General features: G+C 38.9%; 1 protein-coding gene across 1 annotated transcript in view; it reads right to left on the bottom strand.

Moving 5' to 3' along the window:
• Positions 1–24929, bottom strand: part of LOC100733081 (uricase) — a 32924-nt gene that overhangs the window by 6435 nt on the left and 1560 nt on the right. The window contains exons 2-5 of the mRNA XM_013143100.2: positions 13224–13442; positions 10892–11008; positions 10723–10801; positions 640–826 (exon numbers count right to left, since the gene is read on the bottom strand). Coding sequence (XP_012998554.1) covers positions 640–826; positions 10723–10801; positions 10892–11008; positions 13224–13442 — 602 coding nt within the window. The remainder of the gene's footprint in view (positions 1–639; positions 827–10722; positions 10802–10891; positions 11009–13223; positions 13443–24929) is intronic.

Genomic DNA, 24929 nt, shown 5'->3' with positions numbered 1-24929 from the left:
GCAAGCTCCGGGAGCTCAGAAGCCTAATTATTCCTTGTCAAAGATGTTATAATAATAATCATACCTTTACATTTTAAAGCATTTGCCACTTACAAAGTACTTCTACACATCTGACTTTTTTTTTTTTTTTTAGCTTAGTGTGACCAATTGTCCCAGTCTGCCTGGAATCAAAAGGTCTCCTGGAATATGGGAATTTCAATGTTAAAGCCAGGAAAGTTCCTGGCAAACTGAGGCAGTGTGTCACCCTAGTTAGCCATCTCTTAGAGGCACTAAGGCTAGAAATTCACTTCATTTGATCAGTGCTTCTTACAGTGTCTTTGAAGTCTCATAGCAGCCGCACTCAGCAGCTGGTTACAAATGCAAATTGCTGGGCCCCACTCCCCCACAGAATCAGACTCTGGAGGTGGCTTAGTGATCTGTATCTTAACAAGCTTCCAGGTCATTCTGATGTGTATTTGTGTTTGAGAACCATTGATTTCATAAGTTAAGACATAGAAGAGGGATTTCTGACCAGTGGGGAGGTAGAGTTGAATGACTTCTAAGTTTCCCTTTTGGGATCTAAGATTCCATGAACACTGGGACCTTGGGAAAAAGGCAGACATTCCCCATGCTAGTGCCAGATCCTAGCACTCATCATACCAAGTAGCTTCAAAATCCACGTCTCTGCTCTGGTGATAGCGCCACTTGCAGTACACTTGGGTAGCAAAGCACCGGTCCTTCACCTCGGGGAGGGTAGTGAACTGGTCCTTGATGAATCCTTCAAATCCAGACTGGGTTGTTTTCAAAACCTTGAGGTCTTTGATTCCAGAATGAATGACTGGAGGCTCTGTGTTAAACAGAAAGGTAAGGATGGGTCATAAGTAAAACAGTCTCTTCCCACTGATACCTGGAATTGAGGATTCTGACATTAAAACATGGCATGCCATGCAAAAGACCAGGTCTCTGCCCACATTTTCCATCTCCCTGTCTCCTCTGGAGTTTGAGAGAGGAGGATGGTATGTCTTTCCTTATATCTGTTTTGTTTTTATTGTTTGACACACTGGAATTGAAGCCAGAACCTTGTACTTAGCTAGATTCCCAGCCCTTTTTAATTTTTTATTTATTTTTTAAATTGAGACAGTCTTTCTAAGTTGCTAAACTGCCAAGGCTAGGCTCACGCTTGTGACCCTCTTACCTCACCCTCTCAGAGCGCTAGGGTTACAGATGTGCACCATAGTGTAACCCTTTCTTCTGGCTGGAAGATGTGTCTTCCTGAGTCCCTGTCCTCTCCTGTTTAAGACAACTGAGGGTCCAAGAATAAACTGTCACGTTTGTTGATGTCCACAAAAATGAATAACTCTTAGTCCCACATAGCGGTGTCTTCTCAAGCAAATTATCCTATAACTTTTGAGCTATCTATCATTCAACTGGAAATCATATGAAATGAATTTAAAAGCTCCTCCAAAATCAGTTCTCTGATATCATGATCCCTTGATGGCAGTAGCCTTCATTTTGTCACCTCCAGTGGCCAATGACTGCAGTTATCACAGGGCCCTGATGATGTCTCAGTGCCCCTTGTGGTTATGACCTCACAGCTTCATGAATGAGTAGCAGCATGGGCCTGGCTGAAACTATATATATAAATAAAGACAAGGAAGATAAGGCTGGTGGCTCACAGGCATGGATATGCCCAAGTTGTTATCCATAAAGACTTTTGTTTGGGGGCTGAAGGAGAAGACTTTGGGGGCAGAAGCTGGTTCATAGGTACCTGGAGGAGAGTTGAGAACAGTGGAAGGAATAAGACAGCTCATCTTGTATTTCCGCTGTCACCTCATAAGCTAATGGGTCAGGTGAACAGTGACAAGCATAATCTGAAGCGGTGTCTTACTTGTGCATAAGTAATGTGAGCTCAGTGGTGAAGGACAGAGTTAGGGAAGGCAGGGTTCTCTCTTTCCATGTAGAAACATATGTAGCTCTAGTTTAGTGGAAGCTAAAGAGAACATAGCACCAACTGACACACTGGCAAATCTGGGGATGTAGTACTACAGGGAAAGCAGAGTTTTTCCCAAGAAATGACAATGACATAGCAAAAGAAGGGTGAAGCAGAGAGGCAGAAATTGTCCCCATTGGGTTCAAACTCTTTCCTAAGCATGCGCAGGATGCCTTTGAGGCCGGCAGAGGTGGAAAAGTTTGGGTGGGTACCTCTAGCAGTTTAATGGGAAGAAATCCAGAGAGACTCAGGAACCAACATTACCATAATCTTATTGGCATGCACAGGCTGGGACATTCAGGGAGCAATTGGCAAAGCTCAACAGTAAAGTGTCATGGCAGGATTATTAGGGCCACCTCTTTTCAATCTGTAAGTTGATCCTAACAAGTATCTCTTCTTCTTCTTCTTTGGATTATCTTGTCTAAAAATTAAAGGCCAGCATTGTCAGGTTTCACATCAAGTTCATACATGCATGTTTTTGGTCAAGGCACAGGAATGTAATTCACAACCCTTAATCAAAATCCAAAGAACCTCTTTAAAACTAGGCTTCAATAGTGCATCTTTCCTCCTGTATAAGAAACTCAAAACATAAATAAAGGGCAAAAAAAAAGGAAGTAAGGAGATCTTTTTCAAATAGGAAGGGAATCAAGAGATGGAGGAAAAGGAGAAAGGAGAGAAGGGACAGGGGATGAAAAGAGAAGTTAAGATGTATTATGTGCATTACCAACTTGACACAAAGAATGTAAGCATTATGTGCTACAAACAAATACTAATAAAAATAAGCTTCAAAAAATCCAATGGTTTATATCACCAATGTGAGCTTCACTACTATAATTCATGCAGGAGCTATGGAGTTTTAGAACTACTTAAATAATGACTATATGGTAGTTTGGTGTTTTCAGTGCTACATTTGTGCACCTACCAGAGACAGCAATAGCCAAGGATTAGTGGAAGATTTGCTGATTTAATATTTTCTAATTAAATAAAATGCCTTGTGCAATGTGATCCAGGATAATGTGGTATAACAGCCAATGGTATTTGTTTAACTTTCTGCAGTTCTCACTGGGAGCTGTAGCTGATGAAGGATCAAGAGAAAGATGCCAACGGTGCTTTAAAGGCTTCAGTTGGCTGAATTCATCAGGCTCTAAATACACAAAGACGTGGTCCTACAAAATCAGTATTTTAAATGCAGTGAATCCAAGTCTCAAACCCAAGAAAATTACAGAAGCAATCAATAGGTAGATGTTAAATGAACAAGTGCAGCAAGATTGATTCATGTCCAGGAATAAGAATCTCACGACTTAGTCTCTTTCTCTTCTAGATAGTTCACCTACATCACTCTTGACTTTTTCACTTCCTGGTCCCTTCTGCCTCTTCTGTACAATGTGGCAGGGAAAGAGGAAAGGGTATCGTTACCTGACAATCTCCTGCCCACAAGTAGCCTTTCGTTGCTGCCTTTTCCAGTCTTTCTCTTACTTAACCCACAGACATCTAGAAAGTAGGTGTTTCTATGCAGGTGTTTTTTATTCATCTGCCCATGGTCACATGACTAGGGGCTGGAAGAGGTGGAGTCTAAATTCAGCACCACATTATGAGATTCCGTGCTTTTCTGCCCCCTTTTTAGATCACTCTCCATCTGTGCAATGTTTTCTCCTTCCTTTAACTCTCTTCCTGCATTTCTGTGCTATAAGAGGCCTATCTAGGAGACGAGAAGTTTGCTGCTTCTCGTTCCACAGTGTACTTTGAGGGCCTCACAGAGAGACTCCAGCCTGAAAATAACCATCACTGTTGGTCTGAAATTCAGACTGAAGCATCGCTTTTAGAAATGGCCCTTGTGAAACTTTTATTCCTTAAATGTTTCATAATAAAATCAAAGATTACCTCTACACTTTTAAAAACGAACACAATCTATCTCCAACAGTAATCCCTCCTGGGGCGGGGGGTGGGGGTGGGCTCTGCAGAAATAAAACATGGATTTGCAATTGGGAGGAAAAAAGTTGAAGGGAAATAAAAAGCTGAAACAGAACCAAAGGTGAAGTCTGCCTGTTCCATGTTTTCCAATTCTTCTGGCCTTGATCGCCAGCATCTACATAAACTAGACAAATGTAGGCTCCTCTAGTGATGTCACTCCTCACAGGATTTCTGAACCTAGTGTCACACAATAATTGAATCCACAGTTTTGGATTTCCCTAACTTCAAATGCTGGTGCTCTTCTTGTCTCCGTAGTCTCCCATTTTATAGGCGTTATTACCCTGGGGAAATGATTTAACCTCTTTCTATCTTGATTTTCTTATCTGTAAATTGGAGAGAACATCATATCTGCTTCCTGGACCTAACACATATCTAACATAATGTACACGAAGGGCTTAGAATGGTTGCCATACAGGAAATGCTCTGTAAAGGTCATTATGATAATTTTGCCATAATTAATTTTGTGCTACCTACTCTAAGCACCTGTAAATGTTTCCCAGAGGCTCACTGGGTTCTGGAAACTCCTTCTCCTGTATCATCCTGTCCACAGTCAGCCCTGAGGTGAGAGGTATTGAGTTCAGGGAATGTCGGTCCTGATTGGTCACACTGAAATCATCTATTTTCTCACTAGTCTGAAAGTAGAGATATCAGTTGTGATGTTAGTTCGTTTTCACATCAGTTTCCCACAGAAGAAAATGTCTCATGCTCCTGAAGATAATTAACGATTGCCACAGTTTTGGCATAACACAAACCATCTACTTTGGTACTCTCATCACTCCACGAACAACAACAAAAACGATTCTTTCTGAATGCTCAAAGAGTTTTTGGCACACACTGGGCACATTGGATGAAATCATAGAGCTTATTTTATTTTCTCTGTTGGCAATTTCCCAGCTTTTGGAACACTGGTAAGAATCTAGGCTTTCAAATTCATGGGGCCATTAACTAAAAATATGATGCCTCACACACTCTAAAAAGATGCAAATTTAGACTAACGAAGTAATTCAACCAAGGAGACTCCCCCTTTTTTAGGTTACTTCCCATGCAATCACTTAATCGGGTTTTTTTTTTTTTTTTTTTTGCCATGGTTATAGAGTAATGCAAAAGGAAAGATTTTCACATTTTTCTTTGCTAGAACATAATTTTTTTCTAGCTCTTAGTATCCTCCTACACACTTAACAGATTGCAGTTTATCTCTCCAAGAAGCATACATCTACCCTTTAGCTCTCTCAGGGAAAAAAACTCACTGTGAGTTAACGCAAAATAAGCCCAATTCCTTACCTACGCATCAGGTGTCACAAAGCACAAAGCTTTACTGAGCCAAGAAAAAAAAATTCTGTCATGAGGAGGATAATTGCTTCCACATTTAACACCTCCAAAAAGGACACAAATAGCTAAAAGGAGGATATTTTAAAACTATATTAAATCATCCTACTAGAAAATATCAAACTTGTAAAGTACTAGGAAAAAAAGTGAAGATCAATTAAATATCATTTGCCTCTGAGAGTCCATTTAGCTCCCACAGGGAGAGTAAAAGCTCCCTCTGGGCAATTTTGCATGGGAGGGATGGCATCACTCAGGTCAAAGGGAGCTGGCTGGGCTTTTGTGTAGCCAGGTGATTATCAAGCTGGTTTCAAAAGACCTTGTGTCTGCCAAGAACTTCTCCTATGGAGGGACTGAAGAGCTTTAGTCTTGGTAGCAAAGGGACATGAATGGTTTTGTTGGCAGTGGCCATCTCTGTCCTGGGTCCCACACCTCAGCTGTTCCGTCTGCCTTGCTTGTCACCTCTTTCAATCTCTTTGCTTCCTGAACTTGGACTTCATTAGCCCCTTTCCTAAAACAACCACCAGCCTTCCCATCCACAAATGACTGGGGGTTTGTTTTCATGACCTGTAGACAGTATTGCCATCTTTCATTTCTTTGTCTAGAAATACTTTAGCTGGATTTTTATAATTAGTGTCAGAATGAGACAAATTTGATGCCTAAAGAATTATGAATTTTAATTCAAGTAGTACAGGGATTTGGGGACTGATTTATTTCAAATTAGTGATTCAGCCATCAGCCAGTACTATGCATACAGAGCCTAGTTCTCTCTGGGTTTGGGGGCTCACAGACTTAAGGGCAGCTCTTTAGGCAAACAAATGTCTTTCTTCAAGATTCATTCAAGGAACTAGGAGACTTTGAAACACCAAAAAGTACAAGTCCATGGTAAAGCTTTGGAAGATCCAAAGGAAGAAATAATAGAATGAGAGTTTCAAAACAATTCCCCAGGATCAATCTCTGCCTGGCTTTCAGTAGGCTTTGCATAACTGTGTGTCCAGAGGATAAATGGGCATGAGCCCAGCCCATCAGGAGGAACCCAGTCACATATCCTACTGGGAAGAGTTTCTTTTGGGAGTTGAATGGCTGCATGTATGATTAGGTATATGTGTGTGAGCAGGAAGACTTATCATCATCCTAGCCAGGTCCAAACAAAGACACCACTCACTACTCAGGAGTTTGCAACACCCTTCATCATTTGAATTGGTGTGTGTGTAACACAAGGATTATTTTCTTCAGTTAATCCTGCACAAGGCATTTCTTATCACAATGATTATAACTTTGATTCATGTCACAACTCCCACAGTTTCCGATCTTAGGTAATAAGAAAATTAAGAAGTACTTTTGCTATCAGTGGAACACATAGCTCTATTTTTAAGAGGAATAAAATATAAATATCATCTTTGTGTACACAGACCTGAAAGACACACACATTCTTATGCCTGGACACACACATACCTGCATACACTTAAGGCAACAAATGTCTTGTCCCCTACCCTGATCCCTGCCAGCCCTGCATGATTTCTGAGGTGGGCTGGGCTCTAGATGAGACAAGCTGGAGTTTCTGGCTACCCTGCCACAATGATCTCAGGACCCTGAAGCTCTGAAGCTCCTAACAGAAAGGAAAAGCTTTACCTGATTATAATTGCTCATTTTCCCACTCTACAGCCTCCAGGTGAGTGGGGTTTAGGCTGACACTAGCTCCGGCTAACTCCTGAAGGACTTGGGTGTGAAGAGAGCCCTGTTCTTTTTGTATGATCACAGCCCTGCGCCTGGCCTTTTCACTTTCACCACCGGGCTCTGCTAAACATGTTTTTGTGGAAGTCACCAGTGATGTCTAGCTGACAAATCTAGTTTCTTTTCCACTGTTTTTTTTTTAAACCCAAATTTCTTACTCTTCCTGTGGCAGAGATTTAGCCTATTTATTCTTCCTGGGTGCAAGCTAGACTTGTGCTTCTCCTGCAGCTGGGAGTGGCTGTGTGATTGTCTTCAGCCTACTGCAGTTGCTTTCTGGCCTGGTGTTCATGCCTGGGGAGTCTGCCCCTCCTGTTCTCCTTCACCTGCTTTACCTCTCCTCACTATCTGGTGTGGAAATCTAAGCAAAGATTCAAAACAGAAGGTTGCCATTAACCTGGGTTTCTGAATGACTTATGAAGCAGAACACTGCCCATCCACACACACATGCACATACAAAGGGCTAAACTTTTATAAAAAGAAGAAATTTCTTGTGTAGCCTACTCCATAAGGATTTATTTGTTACGACCTATTACTTGCCTCAGTAACTATTTCTCATTTCTTAAACCCTATTTTTGTTCTGTTTTCGTGATGTCACTCTCCCGCCCTTCTTCTATCTCTCTGGCCACTCTTCCATCTCATTCTTAAAACTATCCAAGCCTCAAACTAAGGAAACTTCCCCAGTTCTCTTCATATTTCCCCTTCTTACTTCATATGCTTTTATGGAATATTCACCTTTCCTATGACTTCACCTACTGTTGATCTGTTAATGGTCCCCAAATCCATCACTGTGCCCTATTCCCAAAACTTAGCAACTTCCCTCAAAATACTCTTTGGGTGTATTCTCTTTAGTCAGTTGCCCAGGCTTCTCACTTCGGGACCAACTTTAACTCTTCCTTCCCTCCCACTTTCCATCTCCGTCAGCCAGATAGCTACCGTTCACACGTCACAAATGCCTCGTGGAAGGCCTGCCCACAACCTCTGTTTCTGATTCTACTATCATAGTTCAGAGCACATCACTTCGTCATTTCTACAAGCCTCCACCTGTCTCATTACTGCCTGTGTCTCCAGCCTGTTCACCACCTATTGGTTAGGATTTTGTATGAACAAAAACACACCCATGCTGTCTCACTTGTCCACGGAAAGAGCTGTCTCACTTGTCCACGGAAAGACCTGTGACTCTTTGTTGTCATACTATGCATTCACTCTTAAGGAGTAGCTCCTACGTGGCAGATACTGTGCTAAATGTTTTAGTACCATAAATTTGGCACTTGCCTCCTTAAGTGGGCATTTGCTCCCAGTCACAAAGCCATAAAGTAGGAGAGGTCATTCAGTTCCTTCTGATCTCAAGGCCTCTAAGCTTAACCACCTTACAAGATTGCCTTTGAATTTCATTAAACGCGTTAGTGCAGCACTTGAAGTCCTTCAGAGTGGAGCCTTAGGTCTGCCTCTTACATTCTAGGAATCAGGCCCCCTGAGTTTGCACCTATTTTTCAAATTTTTGCCTTTCAACAATCAAATAAATACTTTTTCATCATGGTGCTCAGCATGATACCAGGGCTTCAAATATTTAGTTTCCTTCTTCCGTTCCTGCATAAATCTTACCCATGGGTATACTCTTTCCTTTGGTCATAGTCTCCCTACCCCTGCCTATGCCCAGCATATGCTGAATTAGTTTTTAAAAGTCAGTTGAAATGTTTGCTCTCCCCTGTCAAGCCTTTCAGACTTCCCTGGGAAGACTGTATTTATTTGTTCCCTAGCATAATTTTAGTCCCTGCACCTGTGGTCCAACCCTCTAATTGCAATGAGTCTGGCTATAGGTCTGTTTCTTATGAGACAGGGCTCTATCTGCTAGGAAGGGCTTGTTCATCTCTTTATTGATAATTCCTCAGGTATATAAGTCCTCAAAATCTAATTATTTGATGAATAATGTGAGGCAAATGACACAAGTACTTTTCGTAAATGCTTTTATTTTTTAATCAGCTCTCTTGAGCTCTAATTCTAGCTCATGCTATTATTTCACATAATGGAAAGAAGGAGAAAGTGCTAAGTATCCAGAACATCAGTGAAAGCCAATTGAGAGCTATCCTATCACTACAGTAGCCACTACTAGGCCCCCCACTCTGTGAGCACATGAAAGATGGCTAGCATGACTTAAAATATAAAATACACATGAAATTTCAAAGAGTCACTTTTTAAAAGAATGTAAAATATTTTCTTACACTTATCATATAGAGAAATATTTTTGATATACTGGATTAAATGAAATATATTACTAAAATTTATATTCCTAATTTCTTTTTTTTAATGTTATTATCAAAAGACTTTAAAATTACATATGTGAACAAATAAATAAAATAAAATTATTTATATGGCTTGCATTCTATTTCAGTTAGAGCTGATTTAGAGTTTCTAATTTTATGAGAATAGTCAGTGTAGTTTGGGTATGAAAACACTGGCGTAAGAGTTAGGCAATTATTCTTTCTTCTCCAAAGTCATGCATCTAAGGCAAGATAAAAGGAAGAAAGAAAGGAAGGAAGGAAGGAAAGACACAGATGGAAGAAAGGAAAGGAGGAAAAGAAATTTTGTTTTAACCAACATTTTAGAGTAGTATCACATGGCTACACATTTAGAAGATAAAAATCACCTTTTCAATTTAATACAACTATTAAGTTTTTTATGCTGATAATTTTATAACTGTCAATCAAATACTGAAAAGGCCCTATCTATGTCTAGACAGGTAATAAAAATATTAAATGATATCTCACACACTAAACTTTCTAAGGAGAACAAGGACATCTCCCAAAAGAACTCAAAATGAGAAGAAACCTTATATTTTATGAATGTTGCAGTATTCCTGATGTCTGTTAGATGTCATGTCAAATTCTCACTAACGAAAGGTAGAGAAAAGAAAGAAGAAAAGAAAAAGGGAAACTGTGTAGCATCCACACTCTCAATTGATAATTATCATTAAGGCTTACTTTTTGTTAAGACAAAGATGTTTCTATCATCTTTGATCCCATTGTTCTTAAAAGCCTTCTAGTCTAAGTCTTAATGAATTATTGAATTCTGCACTAACAATCTCATAGAAACAGTGGAACACAAGCTTTTGAAATTTTAATGTTTCCTCAGTTTAATTACCAGTAAGATCTGCATGATAATAATGTAGTTATTAATGTAATTTAATAAGGTCTGTATTGCAATAATGTCTCACATTTAATTTTTAAATATCTTGGTACATGAAATTATATAATTGTTATTACTATTTTAAAAGAAATTCACTTTATAGAAATTATAATAGCATCAGTAGCTTATCGTGCAAATAAAATTATGAAAAATGATTGCTATTTAGTACATATTTCCTATAAAGGTTAATAAAATAATGAGGTTATACAAAAATATATTGGCCAGAAATTTCAGAGATCTGGGTTCTTGTCAGCCTGGGGCTTTTTTGCTGCCTCACCACAAAATCTGATAATGAAAATGATCTATCCCACTCAACTTTCAAATTCAGTTACAAAATGAAATGTTTCATTTTTTTCTTATTTTGAACAAAAAGACAAATTTTAAAATATAATCCAAATGCACAATGTTCATTAACCCATCTCAGATTTAAACGCTTGAAAAACTCTCTGCAGTTTCTCTCCATGTTAATAAACAGAGTCATTTAGGAGGAAAACAACTGAAATAGCTTTTGAAGAATCAAAGCATGAAAAATAGTTTCTTACCACTCCTCCTCTGCTCCACCTCACAGAAGTGTGTTCCAGTGGGAGTGTGAATAAATGCGTGGACATGCTTAGCTCCATTCTGAAAAGGAGGGGAAAATTTTTCTCCCGTAAAATTTCAGCGTATGCCGTAAGGTTGATTTAATCAAACTGGGAGCATAAATGAGATAACCTTTTCAAAACGCTTCCAAGGGACTTCCTCAATGTAGACATGAGCTCGGATGACATGACAAAAAGAAGAAAGGAAATACTGACATATGTTCAAAGCAAAAGTTTCTATGCTTTTAATCTGTAAAAGAAACAAGACAATAGTGATCAGAAATACTTTACCCACTTGAAAATAATTTTTCAATACTCAGGCCTCTCTCTCTCTCTCTCTCTCTCTCTCTCTTTCTCTGTCTCCCTCCTCCCTCCCTCCCTACCTCCCTCCCTCTCTCCAGAAGAAGAGAAGTATACAACTGGAAAAAATTTCAAAACATAAATTGATCCTTATCCAAGTTCATCCCAGTTTTCCATGAGGTCCATCACCATGTGAGATAACCCTGAGTTTTTTGTTTTTGTTTTGGAACGTGTTTTACAAGGAAGGATGTATTAGTGGATGAGCACCAGGTAAGATTCAGATTCTTCTCACAGTGACCTTGATAATAATCTATATCAACAATCATGCACTCTGGTGTCTTTAGGAGCTTTACAAATAGGCCTCCCAGTTTCCCAAGGAAAATGTTAATGAAGATCCAAACCACCATTCTTTTTGTTTGTTTGTTTGCTTGCTTTTACTTTCTGTATCTATAATCAAACTCAGGACCTTGTGCTTTCCAGGGAGGTGCTTTGCCATTGAGCTAAATCCTTGGTCCCCCCAAGCCACCTTTCCTGCTTTGTGTGCAGAACTTTTATTGAATATCCTTGGCCCTTCACTCCCAGAAAGCAGCTCTCTACTTTCTCACAGATTTTCCACATTAAGTTTAAAAATGATGAGAAAGAAAGAAAAAATGGAAATGGAAATAAAGAGGGGAGGAGGGGTTAAAAGGAGTTGTAGGGGAATGGAAAAAAAAGGAATCAAGTTATATCATGTGCAGGTACAAATTCCCTATAATGAATGTGATCATTATGTATACCTAAAATGTACTAATAAACTTAATTAAGTAAAAAAAAATTCTAGGCAATACTTTAAGGCCCTGGCATAGTCTGGGAATTAATAACGGCTTTGCCTATAATTCAAGTGGACTATTTGTACAGGATTCCCCAACATAACCCAGTTTTATTACAATTGTCCCAAAATAATTAATAATACCCTACTTTACAGTCACAAGTATCTTGATTTGTATAGGAAATTATATGATCACTCTATCTATAATGACTGAATTTGAATTGCTTTTAACATTCAGTTATACCTTCACAGTTCTGCAGTCCCTCACACAGAACAGGAACTAAACCGTGGTATCTGGCCCTCTTCTGTATCATAATACAGGCCTATGTTCAACTAGTTTTTTTTTTTTTTATGACAGCACTTTATTTTTTCATAACTCTGTTTGCTGGACCATTCTGATTGACAAGAGAAAAATTCAAGGTACAAATAGATCTCGAAATTGCACTGCAATTAGTTTGCTCATTTACTGCATTATGAATGTGGATTTCATGTTTTTAAAAATGAATTTTCTAGTCTACATATCTTGCATTTTTAGAATTCTTTGAAAAAGAAATCAGCAATCACCTTGATTGAGCCAGAATTCTACTCACTCTAAAATAAAACGTCAAAATGCTAAAAAGTCAAGAAATTGTTTGATTTTGCACACTGAAAGCCACAAGCCTGAGTAACTATTTAGAGGATAATATGAGCATTGTGACTATTATCTCTACTGTCTCATCACTGTCTGTTTAGTTTTATTGTTCTGTTTTACTCCCTTTAAAATAAAAATTAAAAACTAATACTAAAATGTCAGATTCTATCAGGTATAAGTAGCTCATGAAAAATCAATTAGCCAGCACAGTAAGTGGCAAGAAAGCTGAAGGGGCAGGGAAGGCATTTAAAGCTGGACAAATGAAGTTCAAGAATAAAAGGAAATATGTCTGATACTCAAGATTTTCTTCTGCAGTAACAAGAAAGAAAACGGCATTTTCTACTACAAATACACATCATTCCAGTACAAATATAAGTACTGGGGCTCAAAGAAATACATGACATACATGTTACATTTTATTCTGAAATCTTTCAGAATGTTAATTTGCTCATGATCCTAATTAGCAAGAAAATTCTAATTTGTCCAATAATAATCTTGGCCTGAAAGACTGAAGAAAGAAGCCTAAAAATATGATTGGTTTTAAAAAATTTTAAAAAGCAAGCTTTTCCTGCAAGCCTGAGAATTTGAGGATAGAACAGAAATTTTTAAGATAGCTTAAGTAGGTTAAAAGGTAATGGGAACCTAAAATAAGTTAGTACTATGCCCATGCCATCTTATAATGAATTCTGCATCAAAACAGGCAGCATCTAAGAAAATGATGCATACCCCTTTGAACTTTGCCAGGACATGCACTGTATTCTTGATGGTGTCTGTAGGGATGATATCTGAATTATCTCCATGCAGGTAATCTTTTTTGGAACTCAGGGTAAGTTGCACTGAAGTTGCCACCTCTTTAATGCTGTGGTATTTTCCATCTCGTTGAATATGAAGAACTTTTACCATATCCTTCCCATAGCCAGTTCGCACAAACTCCACCTCATCATTCTGCAACAGAAACATAATCATCTTATAGAAGAAGGCGAAATGAAAGGAAAAGGCCAACCAAAATTCCTTCAACCTCTCATTTGATCACACAAATCATACAAAGAGACAAGACCCGAAGTATACAAAAGCAATATCACATCCTACCTCTGAAGAATGGAAATTTGTACATAAAAAGGAAAATCCCAAGGAGAAAATGAAATATAGTAGATCACCCTAAAGACAGACATGTGGATGACTTTTGTAATAACAATAACATACAGTAATAATAGAATCTCCAGGATGAACTAGGCTAACTTATGCTGTCATACTAATTCCTGCTAACCTAATCCTCTAACTGCTCAATGCACTAATATTCTCACTTTACAAAAAGAGAAACTAAGGGTCGAAGAGATTAAATGACTTTGCCTACTGCATATAGCTAGCAAAGGACAGAGTTAGGATTTGCATTCAAGACTATTGAGTCCAGGTTATAGAATGGCCACTATATAAATTTCTTGCCTTCTATAAAATTTCTTGAATATGTTATCTGGAAATAATTCTGTGTTCTTTGGTGGACAAAGTGATATTCTGGAGACAGTGCCTATTAATTCAAAAGAAAGAATTTTAAAATTGCTTTTTCTATTTGCCAGCAGGAAAAAGAGTAATTGGTAATGGGATCCAGATTACTTCTAGTAATATAGAGCCAGGTCCATCTCGCTGCAAGGAGATCCTCACTTTTAATGAAAAGATACTTGTAAGAACTGCTGATTGGTTACTAGAACTTTTTTTTTTTTGTCTTTTTCGTTTTTATCAGTACCAGGGATCGAACTCACAACTGCCTGCTTGCAAGGCAGGCACTTATGCCGCTGAGCTAAATCCCCAGCCCCCAGAACTCTTTTTCAAAGTTGGAGCCTAAACCAGTGAACACATCCATCTCTCTCAGTAAATCTGCAAGATTTGTTACTGGACTTTTATTGGTGTTTGATAACACCCAAGACAGAGCACAATGACAAGAACCATTATTTTACTTAGGATGGAAACTGAACACTAAAATGGTAATGAAAGAAGATAACAAGAATGAAAGTAAATCAAAAACAGAAGACCAGGGGTGTCTGGGAGGTGAGACAAAGAATCTCACCTGTAAATCACACTTAGGTTGCCCAACTACACCAAGGGCTGTTTGCACACAGTCACTAGTTTCTCTGAGGGGAGCTGAAGAGTACTAGGCCACATCAGAGATGACTGCTGTTTCTCTGAGGAAGTTGATGAGAGGCTATTGCAAAGCCCGAGGGTAGAGCTGCATACTATTACAGGTCATTTAAAATATGCTGGGATTTGAGGTGTCTGAACTCAGGATTGTAGTGGCTTCAAAATCAGAAGTCCAAATTCTGCATTGTCACTTACAGCTTGGTGGCTTGTGGCAAGTGATTTAATGTCTCTGAGGCTCGTGTTTCCCAACTGCACCCTCCTGTAGGGTAGCTGGTGAGTATGAAAGGCCTGGCTCAGCTCTGCATATCTGGTGGTGCAGGGAAGGTCCAAGTATCAAGGCCCCATGTCACCCCTGAACATAAAAGTGACAGTAGCAGCAGAGAGAACGTGCATGGAGTACACCAGTTTGGGGGAGGAGAAAATACCAGCAGTAGCAGGGGGGAGATCCCAGCATGTCTTGAGCCACAAAGGACACTATCTCAGAGAGGAGGGTCCTTGACTGCTTGGGGCCCTGGATGGTACAGACAGAGGTCTCTGAGATCACTTATTACCTATAACTTACAGTGAGACAACACATGTGACTTCTCAGCCTCAACCTCTGCCACCAAATACCCAAGCCTGTAAAAGCAACTGGTGTCTATGTGGCATAGAAAGAGATTACAAGACAGACATCCATCCTATCTCCAGCCCTGCTCAGCTCTCCAGCTTTTTCTCTGTTCACATGTGACTTCAAACTCTGCCTTAGGTATCTTGAGCTAATTGTGGCCATGCAGGCTCTTCGTGTTTTCTCTGCCTATAGGATCTTGAATTTGCTAACCCTTTTTTCTAGAACATTTTTCTAACTATACAACCGCAAACCTCTCTAACTGCCTAACTTCTTGTAGCCATCCTTCTGGACCCAGATGTCCATCTAGTCCTTCAAATTTGGAGTCAGTGCCCTTCTCACGTGCTTTCAAAACACTTGTTATTGCCTTAGAATCATTATCAAATTGTATTGCAATTTCCTCTTCATGTGTCTGATTCATTCCAAAACACTAAACTGTGAAAGCCGGAACAAATTTTAACTTAATCACCATGGCAACCCCAGCACTCAGCACAGTGCCTGGAACATAAATAGATGCTTGATCAATGTGTCATGAATGAATGGATCTCCATTGCTTGTGTGATGACCCAGAATAGTTAATGAAAACACACAAAAGATTGCAATACAGGAAGAGCTGTTTCAGCTCAGATCCTAATCGGGAATTTCCTCTTCCTGGAAAAGTGGGTACAAAAACTTATGCCTCTTGATCACCATAATCTGAGGATCACAGGCACAGCTGGCTAGGGAATAGAAGCCCAGGAAGAGCAGAAGAGAGCATAGAGTCAGCAAGGCAAAGGATTCACATTGCTAAAAAGACAGCTCTCCAGCACAGCCAGCCAGTCCAGAGAGGAAATAATTAGAGACACAGGGAAAGGTCAGTACTCCTAAAGGAGATCCCAATGAGTCCAGGCAAATCTGTGCACTGGAACGAAGCTTAAGTAATCAAGTTTGCTGAGCAATGAGCGAGAATAAAAAGAACCTATATTAAGTGATCAAAAAACACAATGAATATTCAATTAAAAAATATTACTGTAAAAGACATTATCATCAGCCCTCCCTCAACTCCTCCTTGTTTCAAAGATTCTCATCTCAGTTCTTGCCGTTGTCTGAAGCAGCTCTAGAAGTCTTCTTTTGCAAATGTCTTTAGTTGGGCTGTCATGGCTGCCTTCATACTCCAAACTGGTTCAAACATTTATTTTTCATTATCATTTTGACTTTGAGGAATAATCAGAAGTCTCATGGTGCCAAATCTGGTGAATAATGTGGATGAGAACACAGTACATTATTTTCACGAGCTTCTCTTTTTATTGGACATCACTCAACAGCAGCATTCCGTCTGTTTCCTATTACACTTTATGTGGACACCAAAGAAGACTTCCGGAAACACGTCAGAAAGTGGCAAGAATAATAAGTGTGCTCATAAATGAGGGGGGATATTTTGAGAAAAATTAATGGCAATGTGTTTCTTACTGTAATAAAAGTTTAAACATTTAAGTATTTGTTATATATTTTTGATCCCCTGTTTTAACTACCAGAACCTAGAACAAGATGAAATAATCTGACACAAGACACCCAAAGAATCTCTCAGCAGGACCTGACATCTCACAAAATGGCCCAGACAAGAACTCAACCTATTCTCCCCTTCTTCAGTCAGAGAGATCAGAACCTCACTGTGTACAGTGTGGGCCACGTGCCCAAGACCACTACACAGGAAAACACCTGAGCTTCTCTCATCTGGAGGGTGCCCATGCACTCAGACAGGCTTGGGGCTCTGGAGTCAGGCAGCCCAGGTGGAATTCTTGTTCCCGTGCTTATTAGCAGAACAGGAAATGCTATCTATAAAATGAGAATCAGAGCCGTGTCCCTCTCAGGACTGATGGAAGGAAAAACAAAAGCATAAGAAAAAACAAAAAACACTGAGGAAAGTGGCTGGAAACTAGTGTTCAGTAAATATGAGACATAATTATCATTGGTAAATTATTGGTATAATTATATGCCAAATCTTACATTAAAGGATCCTCCTAGTTATTGATATAAAAATTGAGAACACACCACAGCAGAGCTGGTACGGATTGCTGATACATGGGTTCTGCTTTTACCTTCCTTGGAGGACATTGGCCTCATTTAAATTCTCAGGATCACTGAGGCCCTCATCTCTGTTGTCTTTCCTCAGGCTTTTGTGCCTTGAAGAAACAAATATACGAATGAAAACTCAATTTTGTAGAGAAATTCTCTGCACAAAATATCAGCAGGACTAAATCTTTTCCTGTCTGGACACAAGAAAAATCCTCTTTCTTTGACGTGTCTTGAAATATAAAGGGATAGAGAATTTCTACAAAGTGATGTTGGAGAGAATGAAGGGATTTTAAATGACACATCAAAATTTTATTTCTACTATGCAGTGGCAAGTATTTACTTAGTTTCAGGCCATATTGAAAGTGACTAAACTGTCACAAGAGTTTTAGGGGCTTTTAATCTGGAATCTTTTAACCAAAAGTACATGGATTTTAGGCAGAAACATACACTCAATAAAGTTATAACTAAACCCTTATACATCGGGGTATAGGGTAGATTTTTCTGGCAAGTGAATACATAGATTTCTAGATTCCAAAGAGGTTCATGACTCTCAGAACTTTAATGACTATTATTCTGTGTGTGGGGTCAAAATTATTAGGGCAACTTTTGTCGATTACACTTTGCTATGGTCTGACCTCCAGAGATGTGACAGTGGGAAGAGAGAACTTGGTCATTCTCAATGTGCAAACCTCTTAAGATCACAGAAGACAGATTACCCGTACCGCCTGCTAGCTCTAGACTCCATGCCAGTTCCTTAATCTTTTTATTCCTTCCTTTTTTGATCCATAAAATAGATAATGATATCACCCATTTCCTGCAATTGTTTTGAAGCTTAAAGTATAGTAAGTGCTTAGAACAGAGCTAGGGCATGGTAAGTATCAGTGAATGTCAGCTATTATCATTATCTGGCCTGCCAATTTGATCAGAAGTAGCGGTTGGAACATTTTGGTATCAATTCCACACTAAATACAGGGAGGCAGCCTTATTCTTCTTTCTGGTAAAGACTGAAAATACTGGTGCATAGAGGCACACATTGCTTTCTGATATCAGTATGTTACCGATGAAAGAAAGCCATGTCAACACAAGTCCTTTTCCATACTTCAATGAATCTTTGCTGCTTGTATATGCCCGCCGAGGGAAAATCTTTACATGCAGCTAATATTCCTCCCCAGCCATGTGCCATGTTTCCAGTTTCTGTGCATTTTGCATATTTTCATTCATACTAATGTTCTCATATTTATACTTATTTATACCAGATGTTAAGTGAATTTTCCCATTGTCTTACATGGACCAAGGCAGAAAAAAAAACTATATTTTTCTAGCAATTGGTGAGGATTTGATTTCAAATAGCTCTGAGATTTTAACCACCTGTAAGTATTCTTCCTCTCTGCCTGTGATGTGGGGTGTCCCTCTGCCCCTCACCGTGAACCGCTCCATAAAGCACAGCTATTTCCACTGAACTGGTATTCTGTAGTGAACAGGCACAGGTTACAGAGGTTACTTTCTTCCTTATTATTCTTACTTTTGTGCAGACTTTAATAGCCTCAATGCAGTATCTTGAAAACAAAATTAAGTCATTTTTGTATTCCTCAGAGCACCTGTCAGTTCTTTGTATTGTCATAAATTATTCATCCAAGAAAGAGCTTCTTCATATGCAGATATTTTCTGAAAATTTAGGTCATGTTTATTTTAGCAAGAAAGAAATTGTTTTAAGCTCTAAATTACCCCCACCAATTCAGTCTCAGATTCACATTTTCAAGTTACAGGATGAGACAGACAGAGTAAGCAGGGCCCAGTACACCTGTACTTACTACACTCTGCTTCCCTGCTGAGAACTGGGCTGGGGGCTGGGGGGAGACAAGACTGGCTTGTGTCACTTTGAGCTGCAATTATCCTCAGAAAATAAAAACCCTTCTGAAACCACCTATGAACCTTCCATGTAACTAAATATTATCGGGGGGTAATATTATGGCACACTTCTGTTTTAACTTTGAAAACTCTTTTCTTTTCTTTCTTTTTTTTTTCCGGTTGTTGCACAGAATCCTTTCATTTTAGTGGCTTCTTTTAGCTATGTCTTGTTTTGATTTGAGAATGCCATACTTGAACCACTGAATTTCTCTGTTGTGCTGGCAAAGGAAAATACTGCAGTTAAAGTTGGTGTTGTTAGTTTCAGCTTTTCCAACATTGAACAATCACTTTCAGTCTGGAATGTATGTATGCTGATCAAATGGGTGTTCACATAAGTAGGTTTTAATCAGAAAAGAATTACTGAAAAAATATTAGCAACATAATGGGAAATTTATAAAGTATTAAACTTTAAAGTGAATAGAATCTTTTCTCAAGTCTTCCAGGAGCTTCTGTAAGGATCGTCTTCCTCCATTGTGAAGATAATACAAAAATGGAGCTGTAGCTGTGTCAATCCATCCCACTTGTACAAATATCACTGTTGAGTTGCAGTGTGCTGGGACAAAAGGAAGAATAGTACACAAAGGCTCTCTCTCTCTCTCTCTGTTTCTCTCTCTCTCTCTCTCTCTCTCTCTCTCTCTCTCTCTCTTTCTCTCTCTCTGTTTCCCTCTCCATCTCTCTCTCCCTCTCTCTTCCTAGAATATGCTGTAAAAGTTCTTCCCCTTCACTGTCCAGGCTTCTTCTTTACCTGAATGTTGCCTCAAGCATTTGTGAACAGAAAGATTTCAGTGAAAAATGTTAAATTAATATGAGAAAAATGAGCATTCCTATCAACAGTTTAATAAAACTGTGGTGGATCTTAATCATGACAAAAATAAAAATAGCAAGTGATAACCTGAATAGCAGCTAAAGATCTTTTTCTTTTTTTGGGGGGGGGAGGGGCGCTGCCTAGGATCTATTAAATGTTAGATGAGAAAATATTGATATCCAATAGAAAATGTCATATTGGTTTAACCTGTAAAGTGGCTTATTGTTATCAAGGGGGATGTGCAGTGTTTGAAGAGTGACTCCAGAGAGATTTGTCAAGCAGAGGTTCCCAGAGCAGCATAAAAACTCATCTGCATAATTACAGGAGAAAGTAACCTGTTACCTACTAAAGACTCCGATTACAAGGCTGTGGTTATTTTCACTTTTGTGCCTATTATCAAGGAAAAGAAATGCTTCCTTAGATTTCAGGGAAAAAGCTAATTTTCTTTCTAGCCTCTCCACAGCACCAATAGCCTTAGGGAAGGGACCCTGGAACAAAGCCCGTACTACCTCTGGAATGTGGAAGGAAACTCCTCAAGAAAGAATGGATAGAGACCTCCAAAACTGTGGTCAGAAGAAATTTTTATTGAAATGCATTCATTGTCTGTTTCTGAATATACAGCCTTGAAAATAAAAACAATAGCAGCAACCACATATTGAGAATATGTGTCAGGAGATGTATACATAGTCTTTCCTCTAGTCCTGGTCAAGAGCTGCTTGAAGTAGGTGTTATTGTCCAAGTAGGATAAAGAAAGACTCTGGGGCAAGGTAACCTCCTAAGGAGACACAGTGACCAGGTAATAAAGGCCGAATGAAATCTCTGCCGGTTACCTCCAGATGCCTCTTTCCCAGCACATGGCAGTCGGTGCAACCCTTCGGATCTGCATGACAAACCCCTTTAGAGCTGCACTTATTAGGCAGAGAAAGAAAATGTTATAATCCTAGCAGAAGTGGGAAATTGGCCACACTGCCAAAACTTCCACTGACATACTATTCTTACTGTGTAATTTCCTACTCACAAACTCCATACTGTCTTATTTATTTCTCACAGCAACTCTGTGAGTTGAGGGGACGAATCCTTATTTAAAATAAACTAGCACAGAACTGTTAAGTGAACAGCCCAAAGTCACACAGGAACAGGTGGACTGATGGAGTGGGAAGGCTCTGGTGAAAGGGGGAGAGATGTACCCCACAGGAACAGCTCTTTTTCCAACACTTCGACCAGACTGAGAACATTTTCAATTATAGAGAAGTTCAAGCTCAGATAGATTCTGTTTATGCTAGAAGTAGGCGTAGCATTGAAAGGTAATTGCTCTTTGGGGTAGGATAAAAGTTAATCTTGGTATCTAGGATATATAAAGAACTCAAAAAGATCAGAACCCCAAATTTAAAGACCCTATCCGTAAAATGGCATCTAAAATAAAGCCACTTGTCAGATGAAGAAGGCAAACAGCAAACAAATATATGAAAAAATGTTCAATATCACTGGTCATCTGAGAGATGCAAATTAAAACAATGCTGAAATTCCATCTGACCCCAGGAAGAATGGCTATTATCCAGAAATTAACATAACAAATGCTGGCAGGGCTGTGGGGAAAAGGGATCCTTCTCCACTGTTGGTGGGAGTGTAGCCTGGTACAACCGCTGTGGAAACCAGTATGGAGATTCCTCAAAAAACTAAAATTAGAGGTTCCATTTGAACCAGATACTAATATCCCACTTGATATCTTGATATCTTGCCAAAAGAATTAAAAGTATACCCCAGCAATCTAGGCATCCATATTTATAACAGCACAGTTTGTAATAACTAAATCTTGGAAATACTCCAAACGTCTATCAATGGGTGTATAGATAAGATGCAGTTTAAAAAAAAAAAAAGATAGAATACTGCTGTGCCATAAAAAATGATAAACTTGAGACATTTCTGGGTTAATGGATGCTCCTTGAGACCATACTCTCAAGTGAAATATAGACTCACATTATAGTTAAATATTGTACTGTTTCTCCAGTATGACAAACTGAAAGGGAAATCAAGGACCAAAATGTAAAATAGATATTGAGAAATGGGAGAAAAATGTTCAAATGGGAAGGAGGATGAGGCAAGGAGAGGGGGAAAAGAAAAGAAAAAAAAGTAAAAAAATGGAAACAAAGCTTTTGTAGAGGGAAAGAGGGAAAGAAGGGAGGAAATTAGGGGGAAAAAGAACCAAGGTATGTTATATACAGGTACAAATAGTCTCTGATGAATATGATCATTATGTATATCTAAAGTATATCAATGTAATTAAATTTTTAAAATTATCCCTTTCTAACTCAAAAAGAATGAAAGAAAAGAAAAAAAGAAACTTCAGCTCCATGCCTTTAACAACAAGGCACTCATTTGAGTTGAACCTTGACTTATCAGGATAAGGACCACTGAGATCACAAGCAATCTGGGCTTGTGTGTGGCCATTTAAAACCAAGTCACTAAAGGACTGATTTTAGTCTGTCTTCAGGGAACAGGAAATAACTTTGTCATGGAAGAAATGAAACTGGTGGGAAGGAACCGGCACCCAATGGCACCAGTTAGATGCAGGGCTGTGCACATAGCACCTCACTGAGCCCTGAACACTCTTTGTAGAGATTGCTGAGTGCCTTTTCAGAAAAGGAAGCTAGAGTCCTGTGAAGGCCACACAGGTGGCTGGTGAGAGGCAGGGTCTGGCACAGAACCCAGGTCGGCCTGGTTCTTTTCACTGTAGCCTCTTCCCTGACTTATAAGCATTACAGTGGGGTTTGCTATTTCACACCTGCCTTGGTTTATAGCTCTGCCTAGATTTAATTCAGTAAAATTCCATGTCGCCCCGCAGAAAAATCTCTGAAACCTGTTTCCTCAACCCATCACCTAGGAAGCAAGTGCTGTGGTTATGTCTGGAGAGCAACAATAAACCAGGCATACATTTCTCTGCTCTCACAGAAACTACACCTACAACAAACATCTATGGAGAACCAAATAGTTAATATTTCAGGCTTTTCAGACTATAGGGTCTTTGTTTCAATTACTCAACTCTACCATTATCTCTTAAAAGACATCTATGTATCATATATTAATGAATGGGCATGGCTGCGTTCCAATAAAACTTTATTTATAAAAATAGGCTGTAGGCCAGATTTGGCCCACCAGAGCTTACTGGTTTACTGACCACTACTCTCAGGAAAAGTCAGAAGAGGAAGCCAATTAACACATTGTGTTAATCTAACTGAGCTCCTACAGATACAGTGTGACCTGCGGCTGACTGGGAGAGAGCAAGGATGGCTTTCTGCAGGAACTGACACTCTCAAAACAGACTGGAACATGCACTGAAATAAACCAAGTACAATTTTCCAGCCCCTTTTCACTATTCTACTCAGGTTTTCCATTAACCGCATTTCCCATGAGCAATTCCTTTTTCTACATTTACCTGTCTCATCTCTTTTTCATCAAAATAATTCAGATCCTCTCCCTTTCCTCCCACAAGTACAGCAACCTTTGCCTTCCATCTGTCACATTCTAGATTTTAGCCAGTCCTTCAACAGTCTTGTAAATGTCTGACAAAAAAAAAGCTAGATTTAAACAGGGATATTTATGGTATGTGAATCGTACTTCAAAAAGCTACCAAAACAAACAAATAAAATCAACAATCTGCCTCCCAGGAGTCTTTAGGGATGACTGAAATTTGATGAAGCCAGCATGGCCCAGGGTCTCCAAAATCCCAGCTTTATACTAATCTCAAAAGATTTTCAGATAATACCTTGAGGAACATGAATTTACAGACAAAACTCAAGTAAAATACAATAGCAAGATATCACCAGACAGTTGCAGAAATAATAGCAAAATCAAATCCACAAAGAACGTAGCTATTGGAATTGGATGCACAATATAAAGATAGTATATTTAATATTTTGACAAAAAGAAAAGAGTGAATGTATGGACAAGAAACAAGAAACCATAAAAAGACTAACTGTGGGGAAAAAAAGGTAACTAATGAATGGGAAAAAATGAACTAATGAATGGGTTAAGGACAGCTTAACCACACAACTTGAAAGAATTAGTTACAGTATGTGGAAGACATAAATGAAATAACAGATGAATGCTTTCCAAGAAACAAGTAGCAAACTGGAAGATGGTTGCAAGAAAAGAATCAGATATTAATGCAGACACGCAAAGAACTAGAACAGGTGGAAGAGGTGTACAATGCCAGAAAGATGTGATAAAGAGAATGAGGAAGAGGAATGATTTGAAGCATTCAAGGCTGGAATTTTCCAGCGTTTCTGGGTGAATGGATGCAAACCTTTAGCCATAAAATCACAAGCCTATTCCCAGTTGAATAACTCCTTGTCATAGGTGGCCAAGTTACAATGAAGGTTTCTTTCAACTCTTTTGAGAAGTGATTGAATTCCAAAAGAGCCATGGTATAGTATTTTCATATTTTTACTCTAGGGTATCAAAAGCAGGAACATCATGAAAACCCATTCTGTCCCATTTTCAGTGTCCTTACCAGATTTGTGAGTTGTTTCCATGGTATTAGTTTGTTATTTTTAGTGAAAATAGAAACACACTTGCGTCTCATTTTTTAGGGTCACATTGATATCTCTGAAGCACCTCAATTGTCTTGTATTTTTCCATACAATAGTGGCTGTGTATAAGGAAAGTTGTTGACTGACAGCCAGTATGATTGGATCATTAGGGACAGAAGATAGGAAAGTTTATTAAAAAATGAAATCTGAAGGAAAGCAACCTAATAGCACATACCACCCAAATACAGAGCATCCCTCTTTACCTTACAGAAATGTAAGGATAGTCCCAACACTTAAGGATCATCGACTATTACCTAGCACTGTGCTGAGGCTGTGAACATGAGTAGAAATTAGAAATTATTTTATATCCTATTCAACAAACTGTCTGTAGCCTCTGT

This window comes from Cavia porcellus, unplaced genomic scaffold (genome assembly GCF_034190915.1).
Source record: "Cavia porcellus strain 051 isolate PalLab524CR breed Dunkin Hartley unplaced genomic scaffold, mCavPor4.1 scaffold_1, whole genome shotgun sequence".
Lineage (NCBI taxonomy): Eukaryota > Metazoa > Chordata > Mammalia > Rodentia > Caviidae > Cavia > Cavia porcellus.
Note: the sequence above shows the minus strand (reverse complement) of the source record. Positions and strands in the feature narration are given on the sequence as shown.